This window comes from Onychostoma macrolepis, chromosome 14, assembly GCF_012432095.1.
Source record: "Onychostoma macrolepis isolate SWU-2019 chromosome 14, ASM1243209v1, whole genome shotgun sequence".
Lineage (NCBI taxonomy): Eukaryota > Metazoa > Chordata > Actinopteri > Cypriniformes > Cyprinidae > Onychostoma > Onychostoma macrolepis.
In genome coordinates, this window is record NC_081168.1 from 21,081,739 (window position 1) to 21,095,553 (window position 13,815).

The window sequence follows — 13,815 nt, forward strand, 5'->3', positions numbered from 1 at the left end:
TGACTGCAAGCTCGTATCGAGGGGTGAGAACCAGAAGGGCATTAGTGACATTTTGGGTGAAATGGATATATATATATATATATATATACTGTACATCAAATGGAAGTTCTTAATGAGCTCTTTCTACTGGCAAAAGTACTGTCATCAATGAGTGTAAAAATTTGTATTATAAACAATTGAAATCAGTACACAAAGTCAGATCAAACTTTGGTAAAATTTTTGTTTTAGCTCTCCTGTAAAGTTGGTGAAATGTCACTTACGCCCTTCTGGTTCTCACCCCTCGATATGCAGGTCTGCCTCCATCTAATCAATGACCAGTGGATAAAACCAAATTCCATTTTTTTTAAATTATCCATTTCACTCTAATGTACATCAAAATAAAGACAATATTGTTGCTACTTCCATTTTTTCCATGACCTTAAATGTTTTGTAAAGCTTGTACATTTTTTTTTCTTTAAAATAAATGGCAAATTGCTAAATACAGTTTTATTTTTAATGTAATGAAATGACATGCATACTTTTTAAGCTAAGTTAAGTGTCCAAATAATGTTTGGAGCTAAATGTTTTCAGAAGCTAAGAGAGTAAAAATTAATCAGGCCTTGTTTTGATGGTTGAATAATAATAATAAAGAAATATATTGAAAGAATCAAACATGCAGCCAGATCAAGAAAGTTTAATAGAGTGTAATAATTTTAATGTTGTTCAAATGCTACTTTGCTAAGATGATCGGTATGTGGTCTCAAGTCTCGAATAACACACACGGAGTACATTTAAAAACATGACATGAGTGCAAAACCTTCCATTAATCCATAAATGTCTAGAAGAGAAATCAAAGGGGAGCAAGTTCAAGGCTCTGTTGTAATAAAAACCATCTTTCCTTCTCCATTGTTCTGGCTAAAATCATATGAGACTCTCGGTATAAATGGTGGAACTAACTTAATTATGAAAATCCTCCTGCTGCATTGAAAATGGGCTGCAGTAACAGGGGAATAAAAGCTGTTATCCAGACATTCGTGTGTGTGTGTGTGAGATGCCATACCCACCGGGCTTCTCTGCAACTGTCTGCTGTAATATAAATCCCTATTGCACTTTGTATTTATCCATTTTTAATGAAGTGTCTCAGCTGTGTGTGTGTCTGAATGAGACGAGAAAGGGGAAAAAGGGAGAGGGATGGAAGGAAAGATGTGGACAGGCCCTCTGTCCTCTCACGGACACCCTTTCTGAGAGGATCAGAGGTTGCCTGATGACGTCACTCTCATGGGTGACGTGAGTCAGGTGCTTTTGTGATTTTAAAATTAGAAACTTTGACAGTTTTATAAAAAATGGAAGAGAAGATATTGTTGATTAAAGTCGTGGTTTTTGTTTACCTTATGCGCAAAATGTATTCTCATAACATTACAGTTGAACCCCTGATGTCACATGGACTATTTTTTAAGATGCCCTTACTACCTTAGGGACTTGAATGTGTAAGTTGCTTTGCTGTCTATGCAGGGTCAGAAAGCGCTCAGATTTCATCAGAAATATCTTAATTTGTGTTCCGAAGATGAACGAAGGTCTCACGGGTTTGGAACGGCATGAGGGTGAGTAATGACAGAATTTTCATTTTTGGGTGAACTATCCCTTTAAGGCTTGAATACAACTTTGTGAGATTGTTGTGTTCTGAATTAGTGTGTGATCATCAGTTGTTTAGTGAACAATGCTCAACTTCCCGGTAACCATTTACAAAAGTTGGCAAGTGTTTGATGACTAGTGCTTGAAAACCTGTTCAGATTTTATAAACGTCTTCTAGTATATTCCAGCCTGTAGGAGTACACTAGCATTATAGATGCTTCAAAACTCCAGTTCTTATTTCATGGGTTTTTAAAATGATCAGAGAAACTCGTCCTTTGTTCTCCTTTTCTTTGTTTTCGTTTTTGTAACATTTAGAGAGGAAAGGCCTGTGTAGGTGAAGAGAGGCCTTGAGTGGTGATGGGAATGAGGTGGGATTCACAAAGACCCTGATTGTGACAATGAAACAGGCTCATGTAGGCCTGCTAAACACAATTGTAGGGATGACAACATGAAAGCACCAGTTAAGCCATTTCATAAGCTGTTTATTTATCTAGTGAATTCATCTCTTTAATTTCTGCACAGCAGCATACAGGGAAATTGTGACAAAATATTAATAAGAAAATTCAACAGTGTTTATTTTTTTTACTCTTTTAATTTAATTACAAACCTCAGTTAAAAGTGGCAAATTGGCTGATGTCTTCAACATTTGATTCTCAGTCTCTCTCTCACGAACCAAGAACGTCACATTGAACAACAACATAAAATGCATGATATCATCATCATTATCATTAATATTATGTACAGCTGTCACCTATTAGCAAACAATGCTTAGAGCTTATTGGGATTTCACTTTCGTTCGTAGAATGCACTGAAAAAAAAATACAATTATGTTATACAAAGATCAAAAATACTATTATAAACCCTTGTTATAAATGGTACACTATATTAATAAACTGCTGTTGACATTTTACATGTAAGTACAAAATCTTGGTGAGGTAGTTCCCTCTGAAGTCACTTTTAAATGGTAAAATACTGAATAGACATCACTTAATTATTTTCCATTTTTCGGTAATTATTTACAATACAGCAAATCTATGTTCCTTACTTCATTAAAATTGAATTCCTTTGGTAAACATAACTGTCAGAAATGTGCAGTCCTGCAAGTGTCAAATTGTACATTCACAATATGTTTGCATCATTTTTTGTTGTTTTTTGGGGGGTTTATTCTTGTACATAATGCAAAAAGGGGCAAATACATTGTTTTTACAAAAAAGCTTTTTTATTAAGAACATTCATACGTGCTATATTCCACCGTGGGCCCTTTGTTTGTTTGTCATAAACCTCTCCCTTTCCCCTTTGCTCACCCAGGATGTTTTGGAGAAGGTGAACTTTGTATGGAGCTGAAGAGAGGCACCCATAGGATATTTTTATTTTTATTTTTTCATCCAGTGTGTGTTCCCCTTACTAGGGGTGTAAACATTGAAAGGGCACCTCATACAGAAGAATAGCCTGCGGTCACACTTTACATTACAGCGTTTATGCTACGCACTAATGAGCAACACTGCTTTCTGGAGCTGCTGGAAATTCACTTAATATTACTAATGTAACTTCTGTAACATGGACCCTGCAATGTAAAATGCCCAGCTCTGTCAGTGGGGTTGGAAATAATTTGGCCGATTATGAAGTTATGCTGACAACATGAACGCGCAACAGAGCCTCTATTGTGTTGCTCTGCGCGTCCGTGCTGGCAAATATCAGGAAATTGCGGAGTGGACTTTCAAGAGAGAGCGGAATGGGACTAAAGTTCATAAATGAAGACATGTGGAACATTCTTTAAAATCGCTTAATGGCAAAATAAACTTTGGTTTAAAGACAAAAACGAGGTGTAAGCTTAGCTTACAGTAAAGAAAATACTTGAGTTGAACAGAATTAGCAACTTCTCTGGTGCCAACATTCACGTTTTCCCATTTTAAAGAAAAATAACATCTTATTTCACACAAAACGTGACTATGAATCGTGAATAAACATCTAAAACCTATGCGTGAAAAGGAAAAAATAGCTTTTTTATGAATAAAGTATGCAATAAACTATGGAAATAAAGTATCTATAAAAATATAAGAGATTTTTTTTTTTCCTTTTTTTTTCTCCGTTTAACAAAACATTGATATCATCTTATTTGTTTGCCTAGTAGTTAAGACTCGGAAAGCCAGTCAATCAGAACAGTCATCCGAAAGAAAATGTTCAGTGCAATACATGTAAGTCTATAGGAGTCTTTTTTAGAAGATTTTCACTCGCTTACCACCCACAGCTCTGCCTCCCTTCAGCACTCTCTGGGCAGGCTGGTCTTTGGAGAGAGGGCAGTATTTTATTGTGTGCGCGTTGTCCCCGTTGGCACTGCACAGGGGGCAAGTGTACGCCCGCAGGATCGGGCACACCACCCTCCCGTCCGGGGTTTTCAGGACGTGCGATCCGTACACCTCCTCCGGCGCGCCGTTATTCCGACAGAAGACGCAGATCTTGGGCTCCTGCTTATTGCGCGCTGTCGGTTTCCTCATCTTCCTCTCCACGCCGAACAGATCAAAACCTGCGAAGCTCCCTCCGATGCCCATCTCCCGCTCCTGGGAGGAGGACAGCAGCCCTCCCGTGCCCTGGTTCTGGAAGGGGCTCAGGATGGAGAAGCGCTCCTTCAGGTCCAGGATGGAGATGGAGGCGGGCGGGGGGCAGCAGCAGGAGTCCAGGTGTCCTCCGCTGTCGCCGTCGCCGCCGGCCGCGATTACGCACGGGCACGGGGGGCTGTCGTCCAAGCCCAGAGTGGCTTTCAGAGACTCCGTGATGGAGTTGGGACTCTGGGGGACGCTGTGCTTGTTGTTCTTGGTGACCAGCGTGGAGAGGCCGAGATAGTCATTCCAAAAATTGAAGGTGTAATCGTAGGGTGTGCGCGCGCTCAAGTAGTTGTGGTTCAGAAAATCCATGTCTTCTTCGCTCAGCCAAGACGCTTTTCTCGGAGGAAAACAAACAAATGCGAACTGCGTATATTCCGTCAGGTTGCTTTCTGTCTGCTCTCCGGGGTCGTAACTGTGCTCAAGTCCGGAGCGTTTCTTGGGTATGTGCGTCTGAAGAACAGGCATCTGGTTATAAGGCTCCAGGAGAGGCAGGAGGAGGGCGGGGCTCTTTTTCAAACCAAGTTTCCGAGCAGCAGATCCACAGCGTGTTTTCTTCCTGCACGACCAGCGACTGTTCACTGCAGTGGAATGACACCAGGCACTGCTTTGTGATGGCAAAACACGCCAAGAAGTGCTCGTTAGTGAGAGATTACGCTTTATTCATATCACACATTTTCCCTTTCTCTCTTAATTCTAAGGGTCAATGACGCACAATCATGTCCAAGATGTTTTTTTTTTTTTTCGAGACAATACAGTTGTGTTCGAATTTTAACAACTTACAAGTTCTTGATACTTAGAAAAGTAATCTTTGTATGCATGTTGGTTGCATGCTTTTTCAACAAAATATATTATTTAGCGACTCCAAAAATGTTACAGAAATGTTAAAATATTTTCATTGCAAAAAAAAAAAAAAAAAAAACTATTGGTGGGGGCCTAAAGGGGTCTTCTCTGTTGTATGTTTTTCTTGTCACATGACAACAAAATGGCGTCATGCATACTTGTTAACACACCGTCTTTGACAAAATCTTAAAAAAAAAAAAAATAGATTAGATTAATTAGATTTTTTTTTTTTAAATAATAAAATAATATGAAAATCTTTCTACAGTTGGGGAAAAAGGTTTCAGACACTATTAAAAATTATTTCAAAACTACACATATACATTATTTTACATTTTTTAACATGACAACAAAGCTACTTTAATCTTAAAAGTAAAAGTGTTTCAAATTATGGCTGCATAATGTAAGAAGACTCAGCTCTCGTTCAGCTATATCAAATACTCCTCTGGCAAAATATGAAGGGAAATGCATTGCAGTCTATTCACCGATGATACATTATTACATTGGATTTCCTCTCTCGCCTCAGTGTCATCTCACAGTCACAGTAGCTTCTTTCTTTGGTGTGAGATACTGGGCTTTGTGTGCACTGGTGAGGCTTTACAGTGCAAAGAGGGGAGCAGCAGTTTGTATGTGTTCAAGATTACGTGACACGATCAGATTACACGTGTGTCATTAGAAACAGAGGGTCGTGGGCGCACATGGGCTCTTTGTTCTTTGAAAACATGCCATGCGCGCACCTGCAGGCCAGAGACATGGAGTCGATTTTACTGTTGCTTAGCATGTTTTTCTCTGACATTTCACTTTTTCAATTTGAGTGATATTAAGTTACTGAATGATATTATCATGTTCTAATTTCTGTAAAGCTGCTTTGAAACTATGTAACAAATAAACTTGAATTGAAATATGACTTTAAGGAATACTAGTAATAGAGGTAACACTTTACAGTAAGGTCCCATTAGTTAATGTGAGCAGATTCATTAACTAACAGAAGTTAATAAGGAGTTAATGCATTAGCTAACAATATATTGTTGGTTCATGTTAACTAATGTAATTGCTAAAAGGAAACTCACGGTAAAGTGTTACCATAATTGATTATTTGTCCTAAAATGTTAATATGTTTCTTTAACCCATTCGAGACATTATTAAAACCACCCAAAAACCTGTATGATTTTCTTTCTTCTGTGGAAGTCAAAAGAATGTTGGTAGCTAAACAGTTTTGGTTTCCATTTATTTCTATTATATGGGCAAAAAAAAAAAAAAAAAATACAATGGAAGCCATTGGGATCCAGATTGTTTGATTATCAACAGTTTTCAAAATATCTTCTTTTAGTTCAGCAGAAGAGTAAAAAGCATACAGGTGAGTGAATGATGACAGAATTTTTATTTCATCACGTAATTATCAATTGAACTTCTTTTTATAATCAGTTTCCATAAGATTAGTAGTTATCATAAATGATTGAGCTGACACCTAATGTTATGTATATGGTTCTTTGAGATGTTTAAAGAGCTCATGAGGGTTATTATAAGCAGAAAATATGGTCCATTCCACTTTGATTGTACTCTGTTGTGAATATTATGATGTAAAACAATATATGCTGATTTGGAGACAATAACTGCACCGGTGATTTAGATATAAGGACCTGCAGTACATCCAGTGCAATTAGAATGAGATTCAGGATTGTGTGTCTTTTAGAACTAAAAGGCTCCAGCTCAGATGTCAGTAAATTTGCTTGGATCCTGCAGGTCTTTTATGCTCCTCCTGCTGTGGCCTTGCCTCTGTGTGAAAAGCTGCAATGGTGGAGGGTCATTATTCGACAGGCTCTTGGCTCAACGAGCTGTCCTGGATCCGACTCGCTCCAAAACCCACACTGGCCAGAAAGACATGTAATGAGCGTCTCGCCAAATTAACTCATCTTTGGGTAAACAAAAGGCTAATTTGCATTTTTTGTGTTTTGTTCGAGACCCCATGATTTGGGGACACAGGTGCACAGCAGCTGATTTCTGCATCCCACGGACATTAATAATAGCCTAGTGTGTCTGTCACAGAACATCTCTGCAATAAATTAAGTGTGGTTATATTAAATGATTGATTCAGAGCTTGCCTACAAGAGATGGGAAATTATGTTCACAGATCACGTACTCCTCTAATTAGGCAGAAACTTCGTTTAAGGCAAGACACCTGATACATACAGTAGCTCAGTCCGACCACTGGGGGTCTGTGTGAGCTCAGAGGAGCAGCTAATTGGCATGACGTCATTGGGTATTCTGGAGTGCTGCAGCTTGTATAACAAGACCTAAGAACAATACAGTAAACATACTTACACTGTGGCCCTGCCAGAAATAGAGCGCAGGGCACAGCTGTGTATTGCAGTATTCATTAATGAAAGCATCCAGGTCAATCCTACAATGCGGAATGTTTCATGTATTTCTTTGTTACTGCGGTACTTGTTCATTTTACTGTACATTTGTATTACATTTATGCATCTAGGAGACAATTTCATCCAAGAGGAATTAAAGCAATTTGTGCCAACAATCTTTGTAATATACAATGCCAGTTTATTAGACAACTAGATTAAGAAGCAAGCTGTTTATTTGTATTTATTTTGAATGGCAATTATATTACTTAATCTTCTTGGTTACACTTTATTTTAAGGTGTCCCTGTTACAGTGTAATTATACATTTAAGTACTGAGTGATATTAATTAACTACATGTACTTCCTATATGGTTAGGGTTAGGATTAGGGTTACTTGCATGTAATTATGCATAATTTATTGTTATTATAATAGTAAGTACATGTAACGTGTAACAAGGACACCTTAAAATTAAGTGCACAGAGGGGTTAATTTTTATTTATTTATTTAAATTCTATTTTTTTTTTTACTATGATGCCATGCCATTTTGTCCATGGCACTAGCTACAAACATAAAAACTAGCAATTTATTAAGAAATATTACTCCCCCCCCCTATTAATAGTTACCTAAATTGGAGGGTTATATATTACAACATTTATTGAATTATTTATTTTAACCTAAAGTCAATTTATTAAGAAATATTCCAGGTATTTCTTTGTTTTTCCCTTTCTCTCAATGACACACACACACACACATACATTTAATTCACATATATTATTATGCTAATTATTTTATTTTCCTGTGTCATCAAGAACACTGTCAGTCCTCTGTCGTGTGTGTCATGTGTTCCTGCCTCTTGTTTCCTTATTTGGTTTGCTTCCTGTCGTTGAGTGTGATTGTCTGTTATTCAGTTTAGGTGTGTGTTATTATCAGTAACTGTTGTGTGTATTTAGTTCCTGCCTGTTCAGTTAGTTTTTGTCTGAGCTACTCGTTACTCCCCGGTTCTTGTGTGTCCCAGCCTTGCCTGGTCTGTTTTGGATTTATTAAAGACTGTATTTTGAGTTATTCTCGTTCCTCCCTGCTGTGTGCACTGTGACGAACCCTTATTTTGTATTCCTTTAAAAGTAAAGCCAGTTTATGACATCATTCTTATTGAAATTCCAGTTTTTAGCAATAGATTTGATGATATTCTGTGATATCTGTGTTATCAATGGTTTAATGTTGTGGGTATAAAAATTGGTTTAAGTTGTACTGCAGAACAGGAATGACTCATTTATGATTTCAAAGCATACAGGAATTATGAGTCATGATTGTTAGGTGAGAACACTCTCATTTCTCGGTGGTGACTTATCACACAGCTAACTGCATTTCAGATTGCTGTAGTATTCCTGTTTGAATTGTTTGACTCAGGGTCATCTAACTGAGGCTTTTAGAGAGAGAGAGAGGCGGGGGAAAACATTATAGCAACCCTCTAAGTAATAAAGTAAGAATCTGTAATGACAAAGACCATTAGTATTCCCTGCAGGGAGGAACGCAAGAGTAAGATTTCTATCGATAGCAGCGTTTCCTACCACAGCGTGGGCAGAGGCCACACTCAACCACGCTGTAGTACAAAAGGCCTTCCTCTATTCTGATTAATTATATTCCTTCAGGAATGTGGACACTGGGTTCCTCCAGCACAGCTACCATCACCAGCCACTGTACGTCTAATTAAAAGTGGAGGAGAGCTCTGTGAACCTCTGCCAGCGCCGAGGATTAAGTCTATTTAAAGAGGGAATTCAATAGAATGCCGTACCTTACTGCTTATCCGAGCGGAAAGTGGTGAAGAAGATGTGCTTTGTGTAAATTTGCACTCGGCTTAGTGGCTTTTCTTTCTTATTGAGCACTATATTGTCTGGACTTTTGACCCATTTGGTACTGGTTGAGATTTTGGGTTGTGTCATATGTAGAGGGCAACAGGTGCAGAGCAGTGTTTCAAGATTACCTTTTAGATGTTTGCACACTGCACACAATGACTTGCTGACTTCAGAGTTGCATGCTGTTTGTGATGAGATCTCAAAGTTCAAATAAACACTCTGAGAGATTTTTAGGGTGTTTTGGGTGGATGCTAAGACATTGCTAGAGTTCTTATTTTTTTTCACTTTTTTGTTGTCTGACAGTCAAAAATTATGATATTTGACAAATAACCGTACTGAACCGTGCCAGCAGAATGCGTGAAGTGACGTCACCACTCAGGATCGGTCATTTGTCTGGCCAAACGTGGCCAAGCGTGCTATTTGAGCTAAGTAAACAGAAATATCTCATCCTCCATAACGCGATCACTATTTCAGCCTGGTCTCATTGTTTATACGTAGGTATTAGTACGTAACGTTTACAAGCACAAAACGTACATTTTTGTACATTTTTATTGATGCTGAAAAATACATACATGAAATACATGACGTATTTCAACTTTTGAAACATAAAAATGGCTATGTATTATTAGCTAAAAAACGTTAAATATTTACGAATCTGTTATATCATTAAAATATTTGTATCAATGCATTTTTTTCTTCATTTTATCGATAAGTGATTTAAATTTTTAGATCCCTTAACCTACCCCCAAACCTAAACCTACCCATTTTATAGCAAATATTAAAAGATATTGACCAAATTATGAGGGCAAATTACCATTTTAGTAACAATATAGCATTAAAAATATATTTATAGTCGCTAATCCCTGATCCACTCTGTGAAGGTCTGCATTTCTCATTCAAATACACCTCACCAGAAACACGGCATGTCACAATCTCATGGCAAAAAAAGTAAATATTACATGATAAATAATGATTTAACAGTTACATAAATGTTATTCATTTTAAAGGGATAGTACACCCAAAAATAAAAATTCTGTTATCAGTAACCCTCATGTTGTTCCAAACCATAGACTGTAAAAAAGATGGACGACGTGTCTCAGCTTCCTTCCACTATAGAAAAGTGAAGCGAATACATCTCAGTATGGCCGCTGCCATCTTGAGTAAATGACATCATTTGGAGCCCGAGTCTGCGCAGTAGTGTCGTGAGGTGGAGCTGCGGAATCAAACTCCCGCCCAAACTCCCACAGACCCAATCAACCATAACAACACTCCCCGTTTTTATAGCATCAAATTACTAGCTAAAATCACAAAAATTAACAATTGAACATATATCAGTGTGATAACAACTACCTTAAATGACCAAAACCATATTTTGGAAAATTGTATTGGAAGTGTAATTATTTTTTTTATTTTGACTGAAGTCCCATTCGTTTACATGGAGAGGGTGGGGTTTATGACCTGTACTGCAGCCAGCCACCAGGGGGCGATCAAAGAGCCCGCAGCTTCACTTTTAAGGACGAGTGAGACACACCCGTTCCAAACCTGTAAGACCTTCGGAAGACAAATTAAAATATTTTATGATGAAATAGACAGCAACGAAAAGTGGAAAAAGTGGCTCTAGTTATAGTTATGTTTTCTTGACGTTTCTTGACGTCTTCTTCGCAGTCACTATTCTTTTAATAAATATCTCAAAACTGCAAGTGTATCAGAAGGTTATTTTACAAATTAGCAGTAGATATGGAGTCAGAAATGTCGATTTCACTTTATTTTGATGGTCCCTTTAACACATTCTGTTGACTATAAGTAACGTTGCACCTACATATACACTAACTCTCATTAGAGTGTTAGTAGAGTATTAGTAAATTGGTAGGGTTAGGGTTAGAATGTTGACATGTATTTATAGTCAGTAGATTATCTGTTGGGAGACTTTCACTACAAAGAGTTAGCAGATATTAATCAGACAGCCTACTAACACTCTACTGAGAGTTTCTTGACACATAAGTGCAAAGTTACTTATTGTCAAAAGAATGTTCAAAAGGGACCATCAAAATAAAGTGTTACCGAAATGTCTTCTGTGGCGTGACTCTTCAGGGCTTATCCAGCGTCATTACCATGCTACATTCATACTGCTGCAACATTACATCATAAGACAGGATGAGAAATTAGAACAGGCTCCGTTTCTCCCTTGGTATGACTGTCTGATTTATCGGCATCATCAATTATGCAGCGGCATATCCAACCGGGAGTCTCCACGGGGTGCTGCTCTCTATAGCACCAAATGATGCAGTACATAGCAGGACGGAGCGGGAGGACTCTTATCGGGACGGTTTCTGCTCCGTCAGAGTTTCTGCTTTTACTCTGTTCCCCTTGAGTTGACAGAATCGTTTAAAGAGTTGCAGAGTTGGGTGATATGTTCCTCTTCCCCTCCAGCTACTTTATATCCAATATTACAAATGATTGAAGATCTTGGGGGGGGGGTTCTTCTTTTCTGACTGAAATATTAATGGTCACATTATTACTTAATTTTGTTGTGACTCAAAGGAATTAATATCCATCCATTAAACGGCGCTAGTTCAGCCCCTGTCTGGAGAAAGCCTGCCCGCACGGAACAGGGAATCACATTAGTCCATGAATGATCTATGGCACCGGTATGGCGTCTGTTGCTGCAAACTGATTTAGTGGTTCGAGCTGACAAACTGATGAGTGCACAAACAGTTGCTGACCTAAGGAAACATTTACTTTTAATGAGATATATTGTTGCACCCATCACTCGGAGTGTAATGCTTGCATTAGCTTGATGCATAACCTGACTTCTGTACGCGGGTCTGGTTCTAATTGCAGGCCAGTCAACAGAAGCTGATGAATTGGATTTAAAGCACTTTATAAATGCTAGTTTTCTGCATTTGCAATCGCCGCTATCTTTCTTGGATTTTAATCGTCACATTTAGCTTGTATATCAAACAGGGTTTGCTGAGGTAATGCTACAACTCTGTGTCTAAGGGTACCATTTACACATGGCATTAACATCTCTCATGTGTTATCACAAGCGGTCAACTGAGAGAGATTGCTGGTGATGATATGCATCTTAAAAGGATTTTAAGTTAGTTTTTAAGTTATCTGTTTAGGTTCATCTTTACATACACGAAATTGTATGTAATTTATAAATTCTACATAGCTTTACTTAATTTTTTTATTTCAGTTGTAATTTTATCATTTTTAATACTTCAACTTAAAATGATTTTATTTCAGTTACATTTCCTCTTTTTTTTTTTTTTTTGCTTTTCATCTAATATTCATATTGTATTTATAATAGTATTTACATTGTAAATGCAGTTTGGTCACGTGTGTTTTTGACTACCTGTATATGTGGTTTTATTGGATCACGAAACATTTTGTACCCCATTTACACCTGTATTTACACTGCATCAATTTACAATAAATAAAATAAAATACAGATTAGGTTAAATAGGTTAACCAGTAAAAGTAAAAACAGGTTAACCAGTGAAAGTATGTAAACATTCTTAAAACAAGACAAATTTACTTGAGATGTAAAACTGAGTAAGAATTGTTTTATTAGACTTGTTTTCAGAATTTATATTTTAAATTGTTTTTTCTTACCTCATTTGCAAATTTTTTAAGCCCTTTTTCTGCCAACATTATTTAAGACAGTTTTGATACTTTTATAGGCATGTTTAGATATTTATATGTGAATAATAAAATAAATAAAAACACTGATTATTATTATTATTATTTTCACTGTAGAACTGATCATTTGAAATCAGATTGCACAAAACAGATGCCAAAACCTGTGTTAACAGGGTCAAACAAAATGGCCACTGCAGGTGAGTGTTCACTGATGATTAGGTCCATTAATAAGATGTCTGGACAGTTGATGTAGTAGTGCATTGTCAACCTCAAAAATATTAAGTGGCTGTAGCATTTCCATCCCTTATTTCTTCCTCTCTCCATCGCTTTCTTCCTCCCAGTGCTCTCAAGACATGCTTCTTGTTCTTGTATTGATCTGTGTGACGATACAGATTAAGTCTAATCCCTGCTGGTTACATTATCGATTGCCAACATGAGGATGATTATGGGATCAATTTGAGGGGGAAAAAGTCATTTTTCACCACTTACTCTGTCTTTGGGCCGGTCTCCTCCACTATCTATCCAGTTCACCACTGTGTTGTCGACACAAATAGCCTTCACTTCCAACACTGTGGCATATGCGCTAATCTAACGAGGAAGCTAAACTCGTTCTACATGATGTCGTCCTGTGGGTTCTTGGTAACATATTGCAATCAGGACAACCCATTCAGGCTCTGCCAGCTTCATTTTTTTTTTCCAGACATGCAGGAATGAGTGTTCGTGGAAATCAGCACATGTTAACAAGATGTTAAAGACTATACTGTGCCATTTATGGGAGTGGCTAAATGATAGCATTTTCACATTGGCATTTTTTGCCTTATTTGCATCATTTGACAGATTTATGGATTTTTTCAATCCATTAAAAAAAAAAGAAATGGTATGCATTTAGTAAACACATTCCCAGTGAGTT

At 37.5% G+C, this 13,815-nt stretch overlaps 1 protein-coding gene across 1 annotated transcript; it reads right to left on the minus strand.

Moving 5' to 3' along the window:
* Positions 1 to 2,975: 2,975 nt before the first annotated feature.
* nanos1 (nanos homolog 1) lies at positions 2,976 to 4,705 on the minus strand. Its single transcript, XM_058798076.1, has one exon. The coding sequence runs from the start codon at positions 4,677 to 4,679 to the stop codon at positions 3,828 to 3,830; it is 852 nt and encodes a 283-aa protein (XP_058654059.1). The 5' UTR covers positions 4,680 to 4,705; the 3' UTR covers positions 2,976 to 3,827.
* Between the last annotated feature and the right edge of the window lie 9,110 nt (positions 4,706 to 13,815).

Bases quoted from the DNA above. Each gene is read 5' to 3' on its own strand.
- nanos1 (XM_058798076.1), bottom strand. From the start codon at position 4,679: ATGCCTGTTCTTCAGACGCACATACCCAAGAAACGCTCCGGACTTGAG.